The sequence below is a fragment of the Enoplosus armatus genome, chromosome 7 (genome assembly GCF_043641665.1).
Source record: "Enoplosus armatus isolate fEnoArm2 chromosome 7, fEnoArm2.hap1, whole genome shotgun sequence".
NCBI lineage: Eukaryota > Metazoa > Chordata > Actinopteri > Centrarchiformes > Enoplosidae > Enoplosus > Enoplosus armatus.
The window spans coordinates 19,276,325-19,300,790 of NC_092186.1; the positions used below are offsets into that span (position 1 = coordinate 19,276,325).

The 24,466-nt window shown below is 40.6% G+C and overlaps 2 protein-coding genes across 2 annotated transcripts in view; both read left to right on the forward strand.

The window, feature by feature from the left end:
* Positions 1-1,225: 1,225 nt before the first annotated feature.
* Positions 1,226-9,936, forward strand: LOC139287778 (amyloid-beta A4 precursor protein-binding family A member 3; the record flags this gene model as incomplete). Its single annotated transcript, XM_070908951.1, has 11 exons — positions 1,226-1,522; positions 1,610-2,155; positions 2,615-2,642; positions 2,773-2,918; positions 3,092-3,178; positions 4,452-4,640; positions 5,439-5,618; positions 6,560-6,772; positions 8,344-8,463; positions 8,663-8,803; positions 8,936-9,936. Coding segments are annotated over 11 exons (2,019 nt in total), but the record flags the coding sequence as incomplete, so codon positions are not given.
* Positions 9,937-10,734: 798 nt separating this feature from the next.
* The window catches only part of abca7 (ATP-binding cassette, sub-family A (ABC1), member 7), a 29,484-nt gene continuing 15,752 nt past the window's right edge, over positions 10,735-24,466 (forward strand). The window contains exons 1-19 of the mRNA XM_070908357.1: positions 10,735-10,824; positions 13,136-13,234; positions 13,373-13,466; positions 14,202-14,343; positions 15,693-15,817; positions 17,005-17,123; positions 17,560-17,754; positions 17,930-18,022; positions 18,384-18,621; positions 18,918-19,057; positions 19,713-19,829; positions 19,937-20,134; positions 20,398-20,603; positions 21,160-21,336; positions 21,648-21,870; positions 22,099-22,320; positions 22,557-22,761; positions 23,328-23,441; positions 24,122-24,293. Of these exons, the coding sequence (XP_070764458.1) occupies positions 13,169-13,234; positions 13,373-13,466; positions 14,202-14,343; positions 15,693-15,817; positions 17,005-17,123; positions 17,560-17,754; positions 17,930-18,022; positions 18,384-18,621; positions 18,918-19,057; positions 19,713-19,829; positions 19,937-20,134; positions 20,398-20,603; positions 21,160-21,336; positions 21,648-21,870; positions 22,099-22,320; positions 22,557-22,761; positions 23,328-23,441; positions 24,122-24,293 (2,846 nt within the window). The 5' untranslated portion in view covers positions 10,735-10,824; positions 13,136-13,168. The remainder of the gene's footprint in view (positions 10,825-13,135; positions 13,235-13,372; positions 13,467-14,201; positions 14,344-15,692; positions 15,818-17,004; positions 17,124-17,559; positions 17,755-17,929; positions 18,023-18,383; positions 18,622-18,917; positions 19,058-19,712; positions 19,830-19,936; positions 20,135-20,397; positions 20,604-21,159; positions 21,337-21,647; positions 21,871-22,098; positions 22,321-22,556; positions 22,762-23,327; positions 23,442-24,121; positions 24,294-24,466) is intronic.

Below are 24,466 nucleotides of genomic sequence, written 5' to 3' on the forward strand. Positions count from 1 at the left end.
TTCTGTGTCGTGGCACCCACAGGAGTCTCTGTCTGGGCACAAAGAAACCGAGAAAGACCTAAAATACCAGGTGAGAGTTGCTCTTCGCGGCTTTAAACACAGTGTTTTAACATAAAAATTAAATTTTATGTCAATGAGTTCCTCTTGGGGTGCTGCGGTTTGTAATTATCTAACTAACTACTTAGCATTGGGCTACTTCATCAGCTAACTTTAGTTAGCCAAACAGATGCAACGTTATTTGACTCTCAGTGTAAAACTGAAACGTTACTCGGGATTCTGTTATGTTTTTTTTGTTTTGTTTTTCAGATAGTAGATACCGTTAGTTTTCTAAACTGCCAGCCCTCATTACTCAGACCCACTATGTTTTGTAGGGAGAGCTATGACCAAATTCCATTGACATTTTGTCTCTTGAAAGTTTTACTATTACTATTTTCAGTACTTAATAAAGTTGCTTTTTATGAATAACGGCCATCCCCTAAGTTACTCCAAGTAGATTTTTTAATACTGAGTTGCCCCCTGGATCATTTGGATGCCAAATTTACCAGAAGACCTGCCTTATTTGTAAAATGATACATCAATGTCGTTCAAATAGACTATTACGTTTCCGATTACCAATGCTTTGTAAAACTGATTGTTGAGAGAAGTTTGGAAGGCTCAATTCAAGGGTACATTAGTATATGTATGTAATGGCAACTGAATGATTTGTTTTAAAAATTAATTTCATGAAAGGGATGTGAAGTGTTGTGTTCTCTGGGGGTCTATTTGATGGTTACACACATTGTACATGTTGTCCTTGTACCTTAAGCCTTAGGCTGCTTTTTCTATCTAGATTGCCATGGGGCAATGAGGACAAGGGGGTGTGTGATTGTACTATCTGTAACTGATGGTGTCTACTAACTCTGAAGACATTAAGTGAGACAGTCTTATGTTATACTGGCAGTTCGGTTAGTGCAGCAGCTACTCTTGTTGACATCAATTATTTTGTTGATGTTTTAAGACAATGCCATTCATGTAGTTGGAAAACTAGTGAACCCATGTCCTGATGACCTCTTAAATGAAACTGCTGGATTGTGATCTAAACCAGAAATCAACCCAGTAATGTCACTTTTCCTCTGACAGGCTTTCTTACAAAATGGACTCAGACGTCTGTCCTGCTGATCAGTCAGCCTCGGCGCCCTCAGACTCCTTGTGTTCTGCCACTGTCCCTGATGATGTAGCCTCTGGGGTTGAGGTCAGCAGACAGACTGTGGCAGCACCGCCAGGTACAGAGGCGGAGGATCTGGACTCCTACAACCTGATCGAGCCTCCTCCATTAGACTGGAGGTCTGACTCCTCCAGTGAGGCGGGCTCAGGAGACGACCTGGATGACCCCAGCTTCCCTCCCTCTGTTGACAATCTGGACAAGGCCAGTCCAGGTGAGCCAGTATTACTACCTTTGAATGTGAGCGACACTGTGGCTCCACTCAACTTGAACCAGCAGGAACTTGAGGGTAATATTGAAGAGCCAGTCCAGGATATTGAGGTGGAATTGGAAGAAGGCGATACAGCAGTTGAGGAAGAGGAAGGGGCAAGGGTGGAGGACTTGGAATGTGTGGGGGAATACCAGGAGGAGGTAACCTTAAGTCATGTGGAAACTAGGGTCAGTGAAGAGGAGGTTATGGTTGCTAACAGGAGATCAGGCGACGAAGACCACAGCCGCATCCACACCCTGCTCAGCCAGCTCCAGATGATGGGGGAAGAGCCTCATCCCAGCTGCCGGACACCACCTCACCTTGCCCAGCATCATTGCTCCAGCCTGTCTGAGCTGGAAGCGTGCGCTCCCTCTCTAATGACAGACAACAGCACTGAAACTACCGGGCTGCTGTTCTCTGAAAGCCACCAGAGAGACCTGCTGGGGCTGCTGCAGTTCACAGAGATCAGCGCTGCCCCCCATCCCACCTGTCTGCCCCACAGAGGAGAGGTGGACGCCGTAGTGTCAGTTTCCTACAGCCAGGAGGACGCTCAAAGGTTCTGGGGGCATTATGGGAATGGTCAACAGCGGCACAGGGACAACTCCCTCGCCTCCCTGCCCGATGATGAGTATCCTGAGCCAGTGTGGATGAAGCTGGGCGAGGAGCCTCCGGAGGAAGAGGAGGTTGCTGCAGAGAGCGAGCAGGTAGGTTAAGGTACTATTACTATAATCAGCTGAAAGAAGGATGAATTGCAAATTAGTTGATGTATTCATTTTATTCTCTACTCAGAGATGTTGAAGTTTGACCAATGATTTCATTGTTATCTGTTATGACTGAAACTAATATAATATAATATTTTAAGTTGATTAATCTATTAGTTGCATTTTTGTTTGATTGATTAATCAGTCTACGAAATGTTGTCTCAACAAAACTCAGTGTATTTATTTAATAATAATGTAAAACAGAGAGGAGCTTCAAGGTGTTTGTGATGCTGTAACCAGCAAATGTTTGGTCTTTTTATTGATCCTAACCAAAAGGATCAATAATCTTTTTAACTTCTCTTGATCAACTAATCAATCACTAAACAACAACAATTTTCTTTTTGTACCACATGCAGTTCAGTCTTGACAGTTCATTCATTTCTCTGTTTGCTGTCATTGCAGAGTGCTGATCATCCTTCATATAAAGACGGTGAGTCGCCTTCTTTTGTCTCATAGAAATTCAGCTGGATTTTTTTTCTGTGTCAAGTGCTATATGGACACTAAAAAGAAATGAGGCCAAGTCGTCGTCTAATGTGCTGTTAATGTGTTTCACTCTGAAGTGCCTGGTCCGTGTGATCCTGAAGACCTCCTGGATGGGGTGGTATTTGGTGCCAAGTACCTGGGCTCCACTCAGATCAAATCGGAGAAGAACCCGTCTACAAACGCCAGAATGACCCAGGCTCAGGAGGCTGTGGACCGCATTAAGGTGAACTCAAAGAAGAGATGCTCCCAGTGGATGCGCTGTATCCCTCTAGCATTGGAATTTTTTTCATACCCGTTTTGAAATCCAAATTCTTCTATCAAGACATCAGCTGGATGGGATGTCGTCATCAGGATAGGAACACACATGTGACATCAGTGCGACTGTGTTTCTTTCAGGCTCCCGAGGGTGAGTCCCAGCCAATGACGGAGGTGGATCTGTTCATTTCCACCCAGCGAATCAAAGTGCTCAGTGCTGACACACAGGTATGTTTTGAATTTCTTCTCCTTTTGTTTATCTCTGCGTTTTCATTTCCTTGTAGAGCTTCTGCTCTTAATTAGGAAATATTTTCAGTATTATTAATCGTGTCACTTCCATCACTTTCTATCAGTAGTTTTTCTGGCTTCAGAGCCAACAAATGCTGGTGATGTGTATTAGTGGAATCTCAATGGATTTATGGTTGTATGATGGATTTAAATTCAGAAAGCACGATTATAGTGTGAACTTCAGCTGTGGATGGCTTTTGGAATCAAGATATTCAAGTGTTTATTAACCTCATCTTCATCCAAAAATACACAGTGGTATTTTCAATGGGGTTTGTTTGTCAACAAAGTGTGTTTGATTGTCCATATTTTTCCTGATTGTTCCTACCTGCTCTCTCATCACGAGCATGAGTTAAATGCCTGAAATGTAATTATATTCAGGGTTTGATTTATGTCGTAAAAAAACACGCATTAGTGTTCTTTTCTTTTATAAGGCAGCATTGCACTTCTAAATGTTCCCCTTCAAGCCGAGCCCTCGCAGCAAGAATCCTTAATATAGAATTGGGTGGTGATTTAATATGAGAGCTCTGCAGTAACGTTATAGTAGAGTCTATTTTTCTCTGCTGCGTGGTTGAATTGTCAGGAGAGTCAAAGTGGGTCATCTACTGTCAGCTCCCTCTTTGCACGGCTGGTTGCACCTTGTTGCACCATGCTTCATGATTTTTCTTTTCTATAAACTACAAATAATATTGTAGACAGTTTGAGCCACATAGTTTTCATTTTGCATCTCATTTTTGCATCTTGACTTTTTCAGGTATAACTTGTGTTCAAAGAGAAAGTTGCCTGTGTTTTGGTTAGTTTATTATAAGTTATTTTGTTGTCTTTTTTTTTTTTTTTTAATTCTCCCTGTCGTTGCTTTAAAGGACACTTCAACTTCACAGATTTAATGAGATATAACGGCTGCTCAACATTTCTAATACAATAAATCCCCAAAGTCACATAATCCATGTCATTTTCTGGACATGAAAACGTCTTAAATGTCTCACCAGTGAGAGTTTCGGAAGTGGTGTCTGCTTGTAAGTGGAGATCAAGGTTATTAAAACTTCACTGACACAAAGAGAAAAAGAAAATAAAGGTGTGGCAATAAAGGTGTACTTTGTAATGGATTACTTATCTCAAGCAAGTTTCAAGTCTCTGCAAGTTAAAGTGCAAACCAGACCTTCCTGTCTTCTCTCTGCTTCTAATATTATTAACACCAATCCTCATTTCCGCTCAGGAGGCCATGATGGATCACGCTCTGCAGATGATCTCTTACATCGCCGACATTGGTGACATTGTTGTCCTGATGGCACGAAGGAAACGTAAAGGGCAGGACAGTGACCCAGCCTCTAACTCTTCGTCTTCATCCTCCTCCGGGCCTCAGAAGAAGTGTTTAATGATCTGCCACGTCTTCTCCTCTGACGATGTGAGTTTGAAGGGTCTTATACCAGCATGTTTTTTATAAAACTTAAAACCTTCATGTGACTTATTAGAGATTATTTTGTGCCACATCAGCTAATGGACTTCCAACTGCTTCAGGTTTAAAAAAAAAAGTGTTTCCTGCTCTGCTTTTAGGATCTTCATAGTGGCCACAACTTCATTGTTTCAATTAAACTGTAGTCTGGAGCCTTTAGGTGCAAAACCCACAAATGGGCTGACAATTTATGTTGCATCTCAGATCCAATGTGCTGTTTTCCAGTGGACAACAGTTTCAGCCTCAGCTTGGCCTGGTTTCCTTCCCCCAGACAGCCAGCGAGTTCTCCTGAATGTAAAAATGGGCTGGCCGTCGTCCCAGTTTCCCACTGTTGGCTGAATAGGAGGAGGAAGAGTTTCTTTTTAGAAACTAATTAGCTGTGGGATACTGAAGACCATGAGGCCACTGCATCGACTGCCAGTATATGAAAAGTTTGGGTGGGGGCAAGTGAAAAGTAAAACTAATGGATCACCTTTCAAAGGAAAGTGTGGAGCTTTTCCAGGCTTGATGCTCTTATTTTTTGTTGATGTTTTAGTTTCAAGGTGTGACATATGTTTTGGGTGTTCTGTTTTGTGTTTTGCAAATTAACTAATTTGCTTTAATTTGCTCATATGAAAATGGAGGGTAAAAAAGTGTTGGAAGAATATTTATTTAACAAATGCCCTTACCATTCAGATGTAAAGTCTCCCAATAGACACGAGTGTAACAACAAAACCAGTTTCATCTCCTCCACCCCGTCTCTCTATCCAGGCTCAGATCATAGCCCAGGCTATTGGTCAGGCGTTCGGAGTCGCCTACCAGCAGTTTCTTCAGGCCAACGGCATCAAGGCCAGTGATCTGAGGCCTGGCGAGTACAGTGACTACCTGGAAAGTCAGGAGCTCTACAACGGAGACCTGGCCCACTTCTCTGACTCTCAGAACCTCCGAGAAGTAAGCAGAGAGATGGTGGCTACATGTCTTAACACAAACTACAGCTGTTCTTTGTGTGATTCATACATATCTTCTTTTTTTGTCATTGGTTGCAGAAGGTGGCCATTAATAGATGTCATTAAGATGTCATTCAGTGTTATTAAGGATTTAACAGAGCACATGTATGAAGACTCAGTTGAAACCATTAATCATTTATATTTAACTTTAGATCTTACCCAATATCATGTTTTAGCTTTTTCAAGATGTTTCTCACAGACATTAGAAACATATTCAAAAGGAGGATGTGGAACAGAGGTTACCCCAGATGTGGGTCAGAAGTTCAGCTCAGTAGGCCTCCAGGCAGAAAGAGTTTTCAGTCTTGCATTTAGTCATGTTCCTGCCCCAACAGTTGTCTCTCGTCTTCATTTCATCTCACCTAATCTAATTTCTCATCTGTTATCTTTTCTGAGGTTGATGTAACTGCCATCTCTAAATATAACGTGTCAAACGTTCACTCCCCATAGACTTGAAAGGTGGCTTTAAAAAGTGTCCTGGTGGCTTAATGGTTAAGATGCATAACATATATGGTGACTTTGTCTACTCCAAATCACACAAGGAAGTAAAGAATGAAAACATACTAAACTGAAGCAAGTGTGACTGCCTGCAAGTGTCGTACATAAGTGAAAAATTATCATTGCAGAGGAAAAATGCAAGCGATCAGCTGGTAACAACGACTGCTTTTACGAGTCACCTTCCCTCTGAAGTGACTATCATGGTTAAATCTCAAATTATATGTTCTGCATAGCCACCAAAACGTACACCTACGTATCATTTTGTACACCTACAAAATGATACAAGCACAACTTAAAACAAATGACAGCTTTCAAATGTAGATGATTGTAGGGAGATAGTTGGTTAACCAAATGAAAACATTTTCATTGCTGTGTGTGTCTGTGATTCAGGTAGTCATTACCAAGGCTCCTGGAGAGATCTTGGGTCTGGCGGTGGTGGAGTCAGGCTGGGGCTCCATCCTGCCCACAGTGGTGGTGACCAACCTCCTCCACGGAGGTCCAGCTGAGCGCTGCGGCGAACTCAGCATCGGTGACCGCATCATGTCCGTCAACAGCACCAGCCTGGTGGGTCTGCCCATCACCACCTGCCAGAACATCATCCGGGTAAGAAGGGGACACTGGGCACAAATCTACAAACATAGTGATTTTAATAACAATAACAGCATTTCTTGATGGGGCTTCAGATAAAACGCTAATATGTAAACACTACATTCAAGTGATTTTGCCCTCTTCACAGCAAATGTACTTTCCTCGGAATGCACTAGATGGCACTGTGTTTCCATGCAGTGTGATTGTACTAAGTATTGATTTGCTAGTGTAGGGGTATTCAACTAAAATTCGAAGAGGTCCAGTTAGAGAAAATGTCCTCAAGCAAAGATCCGGAACATCATAATGTCTAACTTGCGTTGTGATTTAGTGTGATATATATTGAAGTAGCTTAGTAGTTGTATCAATGTCTGCATGTAATCAACAACTGACTGTCAAATCAAATAAAGAAAGTACAATTCAAAAACATTTTGACAATATTTATTGTCACTTAACATTGAACTATATAGATATATAATACTGTAGATATGTATAATGTTCTTCTCTCATTAAGTAAAAGAAGGGCTGCATTTAAAAATAAAATAGAGAAAATAAATAAAATAGCTTTTGAAGAATTGTGCATCTTAAAACAAAGTGCTTAATTTTAGAAAAACAAAATAAAGTGTAGCAGCAGCTTGAGTTTCCCTTTTTTTTGTTCACTGTTTCACATCTTGTCTAAACAGTCTCTCTCCCTGTATCGTTAACTCGTCTTATCATCTGTCACTCGCCTCTCACCTCTCTTGTCTGTCTGTATTCAGAGTCGCAATGTTTATCGCCTGTAATGCACAGATTTGATTGGCTGAGTAGCGTCACGTGGGCTGGCGTAACTTGTATGCAATTGGTCTGTGAGTTTCTTGAGCCGCTAAACCAGTGCCGTAAAGACTAGAAAAGCTGCGCCGGTTAAAATAGAAGCGCCCCGTCAAAATTTAAAATCCCTTAAAAATTTAAAATCCCTTAATAATTTATTGATTATAGGTCCGGGTCCGTATAGGACGACGTCTGGGTCTGGAGTTGGACCACGGTCCGCCTGTTAGTGACCCGTGTGCTTGTGTATTCAGATATTAATTAGGGCTTAAAGGGCTAATATCAGTATTCATTCAGTTGTGTAAAGCCACTATTCGGAACTGATATTCAATATTTCAAGAGTTTTCTTCCTGTTCAGGTAGAAAACACAATATAATGAACACATGTATAATGCCATCAACACAACAGCCCTGTGCAAAAGTTTATTATAATGAAGTGTATAATGTTAAGTGTTCTGAGACTGTGTCAGTCAACTTTATGGTAATTTGTGTGCTTTCAGCATTCACAACATATGTTCTTCTACAATTTCTTCTGCCGCTTTTTTTGGCTCGCTTCTCCTTCCACATTTTTCAACATAGAAACTTCATTCAAACGTCAAAATATTCACATTCACAATTAGGTTTAGTAAAGTGCTTCCATTTAGTCTATTTAGTCTATGTAGCTGTGGTCAGGATCATTCAAGAAAAGGTGATGAATGAGGAAACATGGGTCAAAGACACTAAACACTGACAACACGTTACTGCTGCAACCTTAGTGTTCCAATTCACATTTTGTTTCTATCTCAGGACTTAAAAAGCCAAAAGTATGTGAAGCTCAGCATCGTCCACTGCCCGCCGGTCACCATGGCGATTATCAGGAGGCCAGATCCCAAGTTTCAGCTGGGCTTCAGTGTGGAGGACGGCATTGTAAGTATATTCATATTTTCAGTTTGTCACTATTAAACTTAAGTCAGGTTTGTTTCAACCGCACAGGTAGTTCTTCTATTTTCTTCAAAATAATCTTAACTCGTGTTCAACTTACTAACTTTCCGTGGTGCTTTTCGACTGCGTCTTACACATCGCTTTGTTTTAAAGTGTTAAAATTCCTGCTCTCTTCCTGTTGCAGATCTGCAGTCTGATGCGCGGCGGTATAGCCGAGAGAGGAGGCATCCGTGTTGGGCACCGCATCATTGAGATCAACGGGCAGAGTGTTGTCGCCACATCACACGACAAGATCATCCAGATCCTGACCAATGCTGTCGGAGAGGTGAGAAAGGGATGAAATGCTTAAATACACAATTAGATTTTATTTTGTCATAAATACAGTACACTCAAAGTTTGTTTTTTACATTTATAACATTCTCACTGTTTAAATTTTGATTTTTCTCTCTCTGGGCAGATTCACTTGAAGACCATGCCAGCCTCAACATATCGACTCTTAACAGGACAAGAGCAGCCGGTGTTTCTTTGAGCACTTCCTGCTGCATCAAGGACAAACAATACTACAGTGTTCAAGCTTCATGAACTTTTGCCAAGCTCAGAAAATATTATGCAATTGATCATACAGCATATCATAAGCTGTTGTCACACCACTGAATACAACAAACTGGGCTAGCTATATATTTTTAAGATGTAAAGTATTTTGGGGTATTATGAAAGCATATTTTAAAGTGACAGGGATAGATGCTAGCTCTCCATTTATATTTATCTCATATTTAACAATGCAGGCAGTAGCTGAGATGCAATAATTCATAAACAGAATGTTTTTGACTTCACTAACTTTTACATGGTGGCAAATGGTGTTGAGTAAATTGTACTCTAGAGTTTTGGGTCTTCCAGTCTGGTGTGTTGCTAGTGTGCCTGAGCTGAACATGCTTGCAGGGGAAATCATATTGAATCAGGACAAAGAGTCTCCGTATTTCATTGTGACGTACTTCCAGTCCCTCACGTACACATGCATATCAACGAGTGTCTGTCACACGCCTCAGAGAAGGCTACTTAGTCCAGTGCTTTGGTTCATTCATACAGTTCTTCCCTGACTGTGCCTGACAGGAAGCAGATATCATGCACAATTAAAGGTAACTGCCTTATTTGATAGAGAGATGCGTATATTTTTAAGAACTCGCTGTTTTGGGTGTTCATTAAAAAGACGTGTAAGATATCTTCTTGATGTTATTTATTGAGAGTCAATGGTCGCTGAATAGATTGCAGATGCAAATTTGCTTTTTTTAAACAAATGACATGCCTATGTACATCTGAGTTACAGCTACTGTATATTTAGATTTGGACAGCTCTATAAACATGTTGCAATATATATCATTGAAAAATGCTATCAAATTGATAATAGCTCAAGAAAAACTGTAATAATTGCAAATGTAATATTAATATCTTCACTGCTATTTTAATTAATTACACGTATACAATGTAATCATAAGCTGTTTGTGCTAATAAAGTAATGCCTTTTATTCATGGGAATATTTTTACAAGATGCAGTTCTCAAATTCAAATGAGATTTATTGGCATGATGGATCAGAAGCCTATATTGCCAAAGCAGTACAGAAAATGATTAACACTGACTGAACGAACAGATGATTAGCAATTAATATACAATAATATGTGCAAGTCAACAGTCATAGAGAGGAACGACTTCAGTAGATGGAGTAACATGGGCAGCCGTCATACTTACATACGTACAGATGTAATCACTCAGAAACATTTACTGCAGATCTTGTTTCGCTTCCTGTATGTCAACAGTCACCATATTTTGGTGCTGACATACATTCGCTGACTTTTTCTCTCCCCATAGTTTATAAGGATCGGGGAGGTGGATAAACTCAGGATATTTATTATTCATTTTTCCAAAGAAAACCTCTCTCAGACCCTTATATCTCTCACAGTAAAGTAAGAAGTGAGATTCTGTCTCAACCTGTCTCAAAGTGGACACAGCTTGGGTCCCTGGGTAGTCTGTTTTGCCTGTGACACACTGTTTCTGTTTCATTATCTAAGCTTCAGTGAACGTGTATGTTACGCAGCTCTGTCAATGCCTGGCCAATCAGCTGTCTTGAGTTTCCAAAACATCGACAAAAGCCAATCAGATTCTTTACCGGCCTCTGTGACCACACCCCTGGAATGTATCTTGACCAATCAGCGTCGCTTGTGGGTGGAACGTTCTTCATCCAACACCTACTATTACAAAGAGTAGGGAAATGGAGAGTCAATGACAAGCTACCGGGGCCGTTGGTGTGTCAGAAACACAGAGAGGAGCTTCATCACCTACACTACAGAAAGGTAATGATCAACAACGAGTCTTGGGAGCTCATCACGTCGTATGTATTGTTTTCGAAAAGGTCATTGTAAACCACTAACAACTTCACCATGTAACATGCTAGGTAGAGGAGGCTGCGTCCGAGTGTAACATTAGCTACGAGTTTTCCTCTTTTCCTTCTTAGCTGTTAGCTATTCATTTTCTATAGCGACTAATAATGGATGAGTCAAACTGAAGTAACGCTAAAATGGTAATTGCAGTAGCTAATAATAGTATTTAAAGTATATTTTTACTTTACATTTTGTTTGAATAAGTCACGTCCCAATTGAAATGCTGAAATGCCTTCATATTGTTCAAACTGTGCTAAGTTGTGACTTATTTTAGTTTGTACTGGTAAGCTAATTTTATATTATGTCATGATATTTTTTTAAATGCACCATTACATTAGCTTCCTTCATTAAGTGTCAAATATTTTACATTTCAATAATAACCTATGGTGTCCTGCTGTAGGCCTCCATAAAGCTCTGAAAAGGGAAATACTTGGTCAAATTAGAAAAAAGGTTTAATACATATGCAGTGGTCATAAAACCTGTATGCTTTAACATTACCTGTACTGAGATCTGCAAAGCCTTGAAATGTAAACAGACAAATGCAATAAAAATAGCTTGACTTTGAGGTTACACAGATTTGCAAAGTAAATGAGCCTGGCCATTGTTCTCTAACCTGGCACAAATCACCTTCAGATTATTTACTACAGCACAAACACGAGGAAGAGACCATACCCTGGAGGCATTCAGAGACCAAAAGTGAACGCTAAAGTCTCAGAGTGAAACAGGTAAGCTGTTAGGATCAGGCGGATTTCGAGATAAAGCAGGGGATTGTCCATCTTGAGCAGATCACAGCGGGTACATAAGACAACCTTCATTCACAGTAAATATAAAACCAGTCTGTTGGATCTGTCATATGTAGGATTTTTAACTTTCTTCAACATATTTGTGTCTAAGGTGAGAGCACAAAATATAAAAGTTAAAATAAAAGATATTTTCTGCTGAGGATTAAGCTGAACTGTCCTCAGTCTGTCCAGTTGAGTCCTCTGCAGGGGAAAGGTCAGGAACAGTTTCTCACTGCAGTCCTCTAATGATATAATGGTAGCTTATTCATAGTCAACATCAGAAGCACACAAAGAGTCAGTAAGTATTTTAAAAACACTAACACACTCAAAAGGGGACTGTTATGTTACATTTCGGTCCACAACATTTGGGCAAAACTGCTTCTCAGTTAAGGCACCCAGGATGTGGAATTCTTTTAAACATTTCAAATTGAATTTGAAAACATGGTTGAAGGACAATCAGGTCTGTAGGTATTGGACCTAGAGACACTGAATGACACTGAATTTATGACTGAATGACATGAATGTGACCAGCAATGGTACTGAGTTTTTGATAAATTCTTGTATTGATGAACTTTCTGTTTTTAATGATGTTGGGATTGCTGATGGTGTACTCCCTAGTGGGACTTTAGTATTGTTCTTCTGTTGTTTGTTTCAGAGTGGTTGTTAATTTTGGTTTGGTTTCTCGTTTTTTTGTATGGTGTTGTATTGTGTCTGTCTTTTACAAAGTGTAATGTTTTGATTACTATAACTGATCTTTTATCTCTGTAACCTGCGCGCCACTAGTGGCCGCCGCCCAGGGACTACAGATGAAAATTAACTTCTAGCTATATCTGGTACAATATATGTTTTGTGCATTGTCCCTGCTAAATAAACAGAAATTAAATTAAATCTAATTGGTCTGATATAGAATAGTTTGTTGATATATATAGTTTGTTGAGATATATATATATACATACACCCAACAATTTGGGATATAAGAAAATACAAAAAGAAACAGACAAAAACAGAGAACACACTAACGCAACAGAAAATGGACCATAAGTCAAATTGGGATATTTATTTTTAGTTCGTTATTTTTTAAGTTACTCAGTTACTGTCTGTCAATCAGCCTCCACTGAAATGTCTTGACTCTGTCAGTGTGTCATTACACAGAGCTGTGCTACAGTGCTACAGTGTTACAGGACCTGTAGAAACTGTAGAACAAAATTGCAAAGGGGTGTATATACCTGCATATTAGACCCTAATCCATCGCTGAACCTCTTTTTTATAATTTGTTTTCAAGCATTTTACCTTTATGTGATGGGAGGTATTAGAGAGGGACAGGACAAGATAGGAAACAGAGAGGACAATGATGTGCAATAAATGTCTCCAGCTGTAATTGAACTTGACAACTAGGACAACCTGCTGAACCTCTTTTTCTGACCACATTTTGTGTTTTCTAGCTTTGCGTCATGGCCTGGTAGCTGTTGGGAGCGATGGGGTTTTTCAGGCAGCTCTTCCTCCTGCTCTGGAAGAACATCACATACCGCAGGAGGAACAAGGTGGCCACATTTTCTCTTCACAGAAAGGAATAGAGTAGTTTGTTGATTCTTTAAGGAAAAACATAATGTGAGACACAACATAACATGAGATCATTATTTGATACACTTGTTATGGTTCCCATTTCTCCTCTTATGCAGATCCAGCTGATCATCGAGCTCCTCTGGCCACTCTTCCTCTTCGTCATCCTCATCTCTGTTCGTCATTCACACCCACCGTACAAGCAGAGCCAATGTGAGTGACATTATGTAACGTGTGTCTTTTCAGACACACACACACTTACAGGTCTGAAAAATGGCTTTTTGCCAGCCAGCTAAAGAGGATTAACTCACTGAGAGTGATTCTTGTGGGATGCACGCACATTTGTTGTCCTACCTGCTGTGTTCTTGACCTTCTTTGAGAAGTCCTGCATTGGACAGTTGGTCAGTACCTTACATTTTCTGTGCCACATAAAGTTACATATTGGTAACTTTCTATTTGCAGAAAATGTAAAGTTTCCAATGACAACAAACTGGGAAAGAAAACCAGACCAGCATATTACCAAATTTAAGTATTCAGTGCTGTTATGAGGGGTTTGTATTTACTGTAAATATTAAAAAAAAGAAGTATTTTTTTGTGGATTGGTTGTATTACAAGTCAAGTAGTGGACACTAAGCGTAAAGAAGTATTGTAAACACACAGTACATTTTGCTTTGAGCATGAAAACATGTTTTCTGTTCATGTGTTTCTTCCCAGACATTTCTTACATGAGAACATGCTTCTTCTTACCTATTATAATTTGATTTCAGTTGTACAAAAACAGCGTTTGTTCAAATAACAGCAGCGTGGGTTATGCTTGGATTATTGTTCAATCCACTGCCTGTACAATGTATTTCAGGACACTATCACAGTATTTTCTTTGTTTCGTGTCTCAGGCTAATCTCCTGGTACTGAACTGTTTGTGTTTGTTTTTCTTTTTTTCTCTTGTAGGTCACTTTCCAAACAAAGCATTGCCATCAGCAGGCACCTTGCCCTGGATTCAGGGCATTATCTGCAACATCAACAACCCCTGCTTCCACAGCCAGACACCAGGGGAGACACTGGGCCAAGTTGGCAACTTTGACAACTCCATGTAGGTAGACTGGAGGTAAAAACATGGGCAGCTGTCTGGAATGGTGGAGTTTACCATCATTGCTCTTAGGATAAAGTAGCTCAAAAGATAAACCGACAAACTGCAGTCAGTTAAATTGTATGTTAGAATAAAAATAAAATGTTCATAGACATTTCAACCTGTTGTTATTGACTTTGGATTATGTTTATTAGATCAAGAAAGCTATAGACCAGACTGCAATGCTGCTGCGTTCATTTCACTGTAGTAGCTGTGATTAAAGACCCACTCTCAAGTTCTTGAACTATTGTTTGTTAACTAACAGATGAGACAAATAATACATAGCCTTTGAGGAAGTTGGCATCATTTTTCTACGGAGGAAGTCACTCGCTGGAAAAACAATACCTGTGCTCTGGCATTGCTTATTATTGCAATAGTTTTCATGCTTTGCATGACTTTGCACAAGCAAACCTCAAAAGAATAGTTTGAAGTGGGGAAATGGGCGTACCAGTGTTCACTTTCTTCCACAGAATTAGATCAGAAGATTGATACCACTTTCATGTCTGTACGCTAAATATGAAGCAACCTCCCGCTGCTTATTTTAGCACAAACACTGGAAACGGGGGAAACAGCTAGCCTGGCTCTGTCTGCCTACCAGCACCTCTAAAGTTCACTAATTAACATGTATATTCTCTGTTTAATTTGCACAAAAACGTGTGATAGGGGTTGGTGCTGGACTAATTGTTGGCCGGGTACAGTGTCATCTGGAATCTTGTTTTTACCATGAGCTTGCCAGACAACCAGCTTTCCTACTTTACCTACTTTCCGGGCAGCAATTGGTTTCATTTCATGCCAGTGTGGGGTTGAAAATCAACTTGAAACTTAGGAAATCATCAACATGTAGTCACATTTTCTATTAATTCATTCATTCATTTCATTCCTGTATGTAAATGGTAAATGGCTGCATTTATATAACGCTTTTATCTAAAGCGCTCTACAATTTGCTTCTCATTCATTCACTCACTCACTCACTCACTCACATTGATCGCAGCGAGATACCATGCAATTTGCCAGCCTGACCATCGTCAGCAATTTGGGGTTCAGTGCCTTGCCCAAGGTCTTTGACATGTAGACAGACAGAGTTGACCCACATCTGATCTGAGAGTCAGAACAACCTGTTTCATGCAAGAAACAACAAAATTTACATTTTTTCATTTAGCCAAAGGTAAATTCTGCGTCAGCCGGGCACTTCATTGAACACAGTGAAGTTGGGGTTTACTAAGTAAGTCTGTTGTACTGAAGTTAAATGTAACCTGACCTGTAACCACGTGTTTGTGCCAGTAAAGACTCCTCTTGTTGTCCTTCTCCTCTAGACTGTCTCGTCTCTTCGTGGATGCCCAGACTGTTCTGTCCTACAGTGGAAACAGGAGCTTCTCGGGCTTTCAGGACCTGATGGACAGTGTCCGAAAGCTGGGAGAGAGATCTGGAGCCGGGTCAAGTACTACAGCTTGTTTGATTCTCCTCTAGCAACGACCTGAAGGGATACTTTGACATTCTGACACAGTGACTCTTAAACACATTGGTGTTTACTTTCTCCAGGCACCTTATTCAGCTGACAAACACTTTATTTACATACTTCACATATTTACAGACAATTCAATAAAGTGCTAATTAAAAATAAGTTATCCAGTAAACACCTGTGCAAAATGCAATTCATTATTAATAGAACAGACGATGTCTTCGTAGCACCAGCGTTTAAATAAGGTCATTCTGTGGTAAAGAAAAAGATTGATGATGAAGATGATGATTTTTTTAGTTTTTTAAAATAATTTATACAAACTTCCTTCTTTATTAAATGGAAAACAAACATGCATTCAACGAAAGAAAAGCCATGGATAGCAGGATTAAGTCCCTGCAAGACATCAAACACAATAAAAGCATTGAATTCATCCAGATTTTGTTGAGCCAGCACTGTTCCCAGACTTCTCTGAGAGGTTACGGTAGCTGATCTGTGTGAATGGCTTTAAACAGGTGTTGAGTGACCAGTTGAATGTGGCCATTTACTGCTGTTGTGAAAGCAGCACAGAGTGGCAGTTTTGCCTCTCCTTGCTGAGGGCAGATTAAATTACATGACTACATTACAGACAAACAATTGCAGGTCCTCAATGAGGTTTTTCATGCAACAAAAATCCCATGTAAGTGGCCTAACAGACATCTGCTGAATCCTAAAATCCTGACCCACCATTACTGTAAAGAACTTTATGAAGTGGGGTTTTTGTAACCTCAAATTTGTTCCTTCTCAGTGGACAGATTTTTAAGTCTAGCCATACAAGCCACAAGTGCTTTTTGTAAGCAAGTGAACTAGTCCACCTTCCAACAACATAAAAGTCATGGTAATGAATGATGAGATCAATTAACTCAAACAGAATATTTCTGCCTCCCGATCTGAGTCTGTCTGAAAAATACTTTTATGAGTTTTTAATTATAGCACATTACTGGCACTGGAACAAAACAGGTTTTCCAAACAATGGTTACCTGTTTAAAAGTAACCTGTGGAGTCTGTGACCTCTTCCTGTTAGGAGGGTGTTCCTGTCTTGTTGCATGAGGAAGCTGAGATTTATTTGTAATACAGTGTGTGTTATTTCTAGCACTGGGCAGCACTTAATGTTTGTGTTTCCACTGTAGATCTTCCAGTAGAAGAATACCTGAGAGCCAATGAGACTTTCTCCACATTCCTCCTGACCAATGGCAGCCTGTCGCCTGTGACTGTGGGCCAGCTGCTGAAGGCTCGTCTAAATTTACAGGTGAGGTATTGGCTGTAAATTCTTAGATATCAAACTTTTACTCTATAGAATAAGAGCCCACTAAAGGCCTCAGCATTTGGCTTTTGTTAAATCGGTAAATCTGTTCTGGCACGTGCAACTTTAGTGATTTTTCCCAAATGCAAAACCCACTCAACTTTCAATTCAGAAACAAAAGTAGGTGGAATCTATTATAATGAATAAGGAGCAACAAAATATTTTTTTACAGTCTCGAATCACAAATAAAATAGGAAACATGAACTGTTGGACTGGTTGGGTTAAATAAAAGTTAAAGTTAAAAATAAATGGATAAAAAATAAGTAGCACAGAAAAAAATCAACACATGATAATTTCAGGTAAGAACATGTTTTATGTATTATTTGTCTCATAGCTAACACTGTTAAAAGTAAATGTGGGACATCAATTTTGTCCCATCCAGGCTGTGGCTGGACCTCAGATGCAGCTGAAGGACTTGGTGTGTAATGCGAGCATGTTGGGACAGTTTCTGACAGTGGACGGAGGAGACGCCGCCATGAATGATCTTCAAACTCAGCTGTGTAACCTGCCAGCTGACATCCTGCAGGAGGCCGAACACCTTTTCCTCTCTCAGCTCGACTTTACCAAGATATTCACAGTAGGAATCAGTGGACAGGGAAGCCTGCAAAAATACAAGCACTTTGTTCACCAGTGCAAAATTCAGTCGATTCAAATAGTTTTCTGACTGTTTGCTGTGACACTGAGTTTCTTGTATATCTGATGAGCTACAGTACCATCAGTAAACCTGTCTGTCTGTCTGTCCCTCCTGTCAGAGAGACCGTCTGATGGCTAACGCTGCAGACCTGAGGGTCATCAGTCAGGCTGTCACTTCAGTTTCCCAGGAGTTGGCTGTCCTCATTGATGATGTAAGAGTACACCTGATTTTCATGTCCATCTGTGTCTGTAGAATTTTTTTGGAGGTTCTGCACATTTCATGTATTATGTATACGTCGCCGTAAACAAATCAGACATTGGAGCCAGTAGTGGCTGCCAGTAGAGCTTTTATTGTTTTTCTTTACTTTATTACTATTTTTTGTTTGTTTAGTTTGTTTTGTTGTTGTTGTTGTAGTTTTCTCTGTCTTACATTTTTTCTTATTTTCTGACTAAAATTGACTAAGATGTCATCTTTTTTTCCATATTTTTTCATCCCACATTTCTACCCTCTTCTGTGTTTCCTTTCTCTTCCTCCTCCAAACCTTTCGCTCTCACTTCTCTGTCTTCCTTCAGTTCTCATCTCTCTCCAGTTTTGCGGAGATGAGCACAGCTCTTCGTCTTCTGTCTCCAGAGAATCGTTCGGCGATGCCCAGGGAGAGTTTTCGTGCTTTTTCTAGGATCATGTGTGGTCATCCTGAGGTTGGCGGTGAGCGCATCCCATCACTCAACTGGTATGAAGACAATGACATCAAGTCCTTCTTAGGAAAAAATGGCACTGAAGACACAAACCTGGACCGTGACAACAACACCAGTAAGAGGCTTTGGACATCCTTGTCCTCATCCAGTATGGACAGATATAATTGGAAATGCGTACTGATAGATGAGTGAATGGCTTCCAGTTTGAGTTAATTATTTGCTTTATAACACCAAACGCTTGCAAGTGCTCCTCTTTTCAGTTGGTTTGTATGTTGCAAATGATCATGATATTTTGGTCTGACACTTTTGTGGTCTTTACAATCAACACAACACCGCTGAACATGTTGTCGCAGAGTGTTCTGTGTGTGTTGTGTTTTTGTCTAACATTTGTTCAACATTTCCTCCATGCAGCTCCATTCTGTAAAAGTTTGATCCAAGGTCTGGAGTCCAACCCTCTGTCTCGCATCGTGTGGCGAGGAATAAAACCTCTGTTTATTGGGAAACTGCTGTACACACCAGACACTCCTGCAATACAACAAGTCATGAAAGAGGTACATGGAGTCGAACCTCAGAGAGTCCGTCCTGTTGTTTAAAGTGAAGATGGAAGTTCACTTTTTGTCCACTAGGGACAAGTTATCATCAAGATTGATCTCCAACATTTTAAGAATGATTGTAATAATATAGCTGATGGATTTTTTGTCTGATATCACCAACAAGTCCAACGGTGTTTTCTGAAAGCTGGAATATAATTACCACTGACAGAAACTACTGAAGTGGAAGACATGCCTCTGTGCTGTCACTTACCATTTAAAGCATTTCTAGCTGAAACCAGTGATTATCACAAGATACCAGCGCAGCGTGTTTATAATTCATAAGGCTTCACAATTTTAATGTGGATTGGTAGTGCACACTTAAGAGTGTAACTGAGGGACAACTGCTCAGGTTGTGTGTCTTACAGAGTGTCTGGAGCCTGACAAACTTTGCAAAATGCAATATTTCCTTCCCTCTGGGATATCTTGGTGGCTCAGCTGGAGAAATCAGACACCATGTAACTGCAGTGTCCTCAGACCTAGAGCCAGTTGTTCTAAAGCTTAAAGATTTTTGGTTTGAAAGTGTGTTCTGCAGTTGTACTTGTAGTAAGACAACTGTGGGCATTATGAAGTAAATGCATTCTTCTAAGCTAACTACAAGTTTCGTCTACTGAAGGTGAACAAGACTTTCGAGGACTTGCAGATCCTCCAGGAGCTGAATGAAGCCTGGATGGAGGTGGGACCACAAATCAAGAATTACATGGAGAGCAGCGTGGAGATTCAGCTGCTGCAGGTCGGACACAACGGCCGCTGCCTCTCTACTGGAGTGACACACTCGTTATGACACATTTGGTGCAGAAAATCCTTTTTTTGTATAATGTGTTTGTGTGTGTTTGACAGGATTTGTTGAGGCGACCAGAGGTGGCAGTACTCGTCAACCTGCGTCTGGAGAACACATCCTGGACGGCCTCAAGGATTACACGTTTCCTGTCCACACCCTTGCCAGGTGTCCCGAGGAGGCCTGGAGCACCGCCCACCTGGCTGGACGTCTACAACGATCTCGGCCATACCATCACCACCATCGCACAAGTCACTGAGGTTCTCTTCTTTTGGCATTCTTATTTTCTCTTCATGCTACTCTCCAAACATGTCAGAAATTCCAGCCTCCTACTTAGATTAAAACGGAAGAGAGATAAGAGAGCAAATCATGTTGTTGTTGTTTTTAACACTAGAGAGATTTCTATTTATCAGACAAGACATTGACATAAGCTATCATCTCAAGATATCAATATCTACAAAAAGAAATGTAGGAAAGAAACTAAAAACACATTAATATCTGCGTTTAATACTATCCCCTGCAGTGTTTCTCTCTGAACAAGCTGGAAGGGTTGGACACCGAGGGTCAGATGATTGACAGGGCTTTGGAGCTACTGGAGGACAGGCAGTTTTGGGCGGGTGTGGTTTTCCTGCTACCCAACTCCTCATCCCCTGACCTGCCGCCCCACGTCACCTACAAAATCCGAATGGACATTGATGATGTGACTCGGACCAACAAGATCAAGGACAAGTACTGAGGAAGCACCAAAATATCTTGCTTTTATCCTGCCGTTCTTTTACATTAGTATCTAGAACCTTTTCATTGGAATGGCAAGGAAACAGCTTTGTGTGAATATGCCTTTTCCTGAACACTTCATTGCCTGAGCCATTTGCACTAACTCCAGACTATTGGGGTAACTGGATGAACCAGATAGAGTTATATGTTTTCTATTTGAAGAATTCCAAACACAAAGAATGAGAAAAATTTCAGCTTTGAAATAATTTATCATTGGTGCATATACAGTATTCTCCTCTATGGGACTTGCTGCAGGTGAAACAAATTTAGTTCATTATCATGTTTTGTTATGGGTGAAAAGACCTGCTCCTCTGTGTGTTGAAAAAAAAAATACTACTCTTGGGTTTTTGAATTTCGATGAACTCCTTATCAAAAATCAGTGATATTAAGCCAAAAACAAGTTTTTAGTCTTCACCTAGCAACAGTAAATCTTTTTTTCTTGGTGCTGTCTTGGCATGACAGCACTTGGATTTCAAAATACAGAATGATTATTTTGGTGTTTTTTCTTCAGGTTTTGGGATCCTGGTCCAGCAGCCGATCCATTTAATGACATGCGCTACATTTGGGGCGGCTTCGTGTACGTCCAGGACCTCGTGGAGAGAGCTGTGAGTCGCATCCTGACTGGAGTTCAGCAAACAACCGGCATCTTTATCCAGCAGATGCCCTATCCCTGCTATGTGGATGATATGTGAGTCGTATGTTGTTATAGATTGATGTTTTTACAAACTGTTCCACATGTTCATGCTGGGAACAGACCAGTACAGCCATAATCAACTACTGGCGGCCACTGAGTGGCTTGTCTGGAGTAGCTGGCTGCTGCTCAGGGACCTTAATGGTAGTTGTTAAAGGGAGAGAGTCCCCATTTTGTCTCCAGATTTGAACATGTCAGAATAAGTATTTTAATCGTTAACGAAAATGTCCTATATTTTGAATAACCTTTAACATCTTTCTACTTTAGGATATTAATATAGCATTATTTTCTATTACCTTTTATAACAGTTTCCTTCGAGTGCTGAACCGCTCTCTGCCGCTCTTCATGACACTGGCCTGGATTTACTCAGTGGCCATGATCATCAAAGGTGTGGTGTATGAGAAAGAGGCGAGGCTGAAGGAAACCATGAGGATTATGGGTCTGGGAACAGGAACGCTGTGGTTCAGCTGGTTCATCAGCAGCCTAGTTCCTTTCCTGGTCTCTGCAGGGCTCCTTATTGCTCTGCTCAAGGCAAGATGACCACTCTCTCTACACAAAATGTATTAAAGGAAAAATACACAAAGACAGGTTGTAAATTGGATAGTCAGATTTCTCAATGTAATGAGAGGACTGATACAACGTGGGAAATAGTTAGGTGTTCTTGTGATACAACAGCTGATATAGAAAGTATAGCTTTCCTTCTTCTGTAACATTTGTTTCCTGTTGCTGTTTAACCTCCCTTTTACTTTACTTTTCCAGTGGGGGGACATCCTGCCATACAGCGACCCATCTGTTGTATTTTTCTTCCTGACGGCATTTGCCACCGCCACCATCATGCAGTGTTTCCTCATCAGCACCTTCTTCTCCAAAGCCAACCTGGCTGCTGCATGTGGGGGACTGATATACTTTGGCCTCTACCTGCCCTATGTACTGTGTGTGGCCTGGAGAGACCGCCTCAAAACCACCCACAAAGTCCTCGCTGTGAGTAAAGAAATGATGGGTACAATCTCAGCAGCAAAATGTGATATATACAGCAGTAGTAGCAAGAATAAAAGCACACATTGAATCAGGAAATATACCATTAAATTAAATGTATGCAATATATTTTAATGTAAATCTTTTAGGCATCAATATCCAAAAGTTTTTTCTTATTGGCCGCACCTACAGCACCTACACCTTGTGCCAAGATTAAAACTAGCTTGTTCCTCTTTCCTCAGAGTTTCCTGTCCCCTGTGGCCTTTGGCTTTGGCTGTGAGTATTTCTCTCAGTATGAAGAGCAAGGAGTGGGCATCCAGTGGTACAACCTCCACTCCAGCCCTGTGGAAGGAGACTCGTACAGCTTCACTACCTCTATAGTCATGCTTTATGTGGACGCCTTCATCTACGGCATCACAGCCTGGTACATTGAAGCAGTGTTTCCTGGTACGTGTGTCATTTATTTTCTGTTACAATAAGGGGGTTAGGGTTTATAGCTGCTGTGATTGTGGGATGAACACAGTCTCCCGTCTCTGACAAACAAGCTAACTACAAACTTTTGGTTTGAGTATCACTTTAACAATTATGTCGGACTCGGGTTTTAGTTGTCAGAGACAGGACTAAAGATACTAGTTTGAAGAAACTCATTTTAATTTAGAAAGAAAAGCTAATCCAAATTTGAAAGCTGCAACTTGAAGCTGATTTTATGTTGTCAATAATCTTTCTTTAGCCTTGTTAAATAGGTCAAGTTGAAGCTGCTGCTGTTGCTTTTTTGGTAATGTTCTGAGAAGTTTTTTTTGTTGTAGTTTTGGTTAATATATCTGTAGGTTAGCATAACATTGTACCATTGTAGTGACAGCTGATATGAGTGCTTTGCTGAAAAAATCTTCACAGAGGAATGCGATGTAGCCAGAGAAAACTGGTTAAACTAGCTCTTTCATAAAAACCACAAAACTTTCTGTGCTTGATTTGGACCTTGAATGTGTGCATATGTGTGTGTGTTTTTATATCAGGTGAATATGGGATCCCCAGGCCCTGGTACTTCATCTTCCAGATCAACTACTGGGGTGGAGTTCCTCTGGAAGCAGGCATGCCGATCCCCCCCGCACCTACTGAACAGGATGAAGGTACAAGACTGCTGCACATCAGCAGCTGTTAAACTTTTTTTCTGTCACAATCATCTAAAGCCACAATCATAGCTACAGTTGGCTTTCTCTGACTGAACCCTGGTTTATTTACAAGCAAACATCAGTTTGTAGATAGAAATCATTGACAAGTAGCTTGTTTACTGGACACAGTTTTAGTAGTCTCTCATTCTGCCCACTTACAGACTTTGGCAGCCGTCTGCAGTCTTCTCCTCTAGTCTTTTAGTCACCAGTTAAAAGACCATACTGGTCGTTTTGTATGTTTAAGCCAATTAAGAACAAATCAAGTTAATGAGCTGAGACAATAAACCCATTAACTACAAGGTTTAAGAACACAAGGAGACTGAGTATGAGCATCAGTCCAGACTTCACCTTATTCTGTTGATAAGGAGCTGCGTCTGACTCGTACTACCCATAATCCCTTTCATTTTCAAGTCGCGTACTGTAGTGAAGTTAGTGGAATTATGTTTTCAACATGTAAAAATGTATTGTGACCGTTTGGGTGATGACTTCTGCTCACATACTACGCTTTTATTATAGATTATAAATCACTCTGAGAGCAAAATTAGCACTAGGTTATTAGCCATTGTAACTCCCCGACATTTACATCGATTTAACGGTATATTCCCTTCTAAATATGTAAAAATCGTCTCTGTCATCAGATCACGTTGAACCAGAACCCACTAACCTGACCTTGGGTGTCAGCATCAGAAACCTGGTGAAAATCTACAAGACGGGAGCCAAACTGGCCGTCAATCACCTCAACCTGAAGTTCTACGAGGGGCAGATCACCTCTTTCCTCGGCCACAACGGAGCCGGCAAAACCACCACCATGTAAGGAGCAGACCTGACGAGTGAAGGACTGACTCTGATGTGTTCTGTCGTTATATGCATTAGGGCAGAGCCAAAGAGCCAGCAATTTCTTAGTGTTTGAGCGAAATAAAGGGAAGAAAAAAGAAAGGAAAAAGGTAAAACACTTTCGCTCTGGTACCAGCTGACCAAATTTA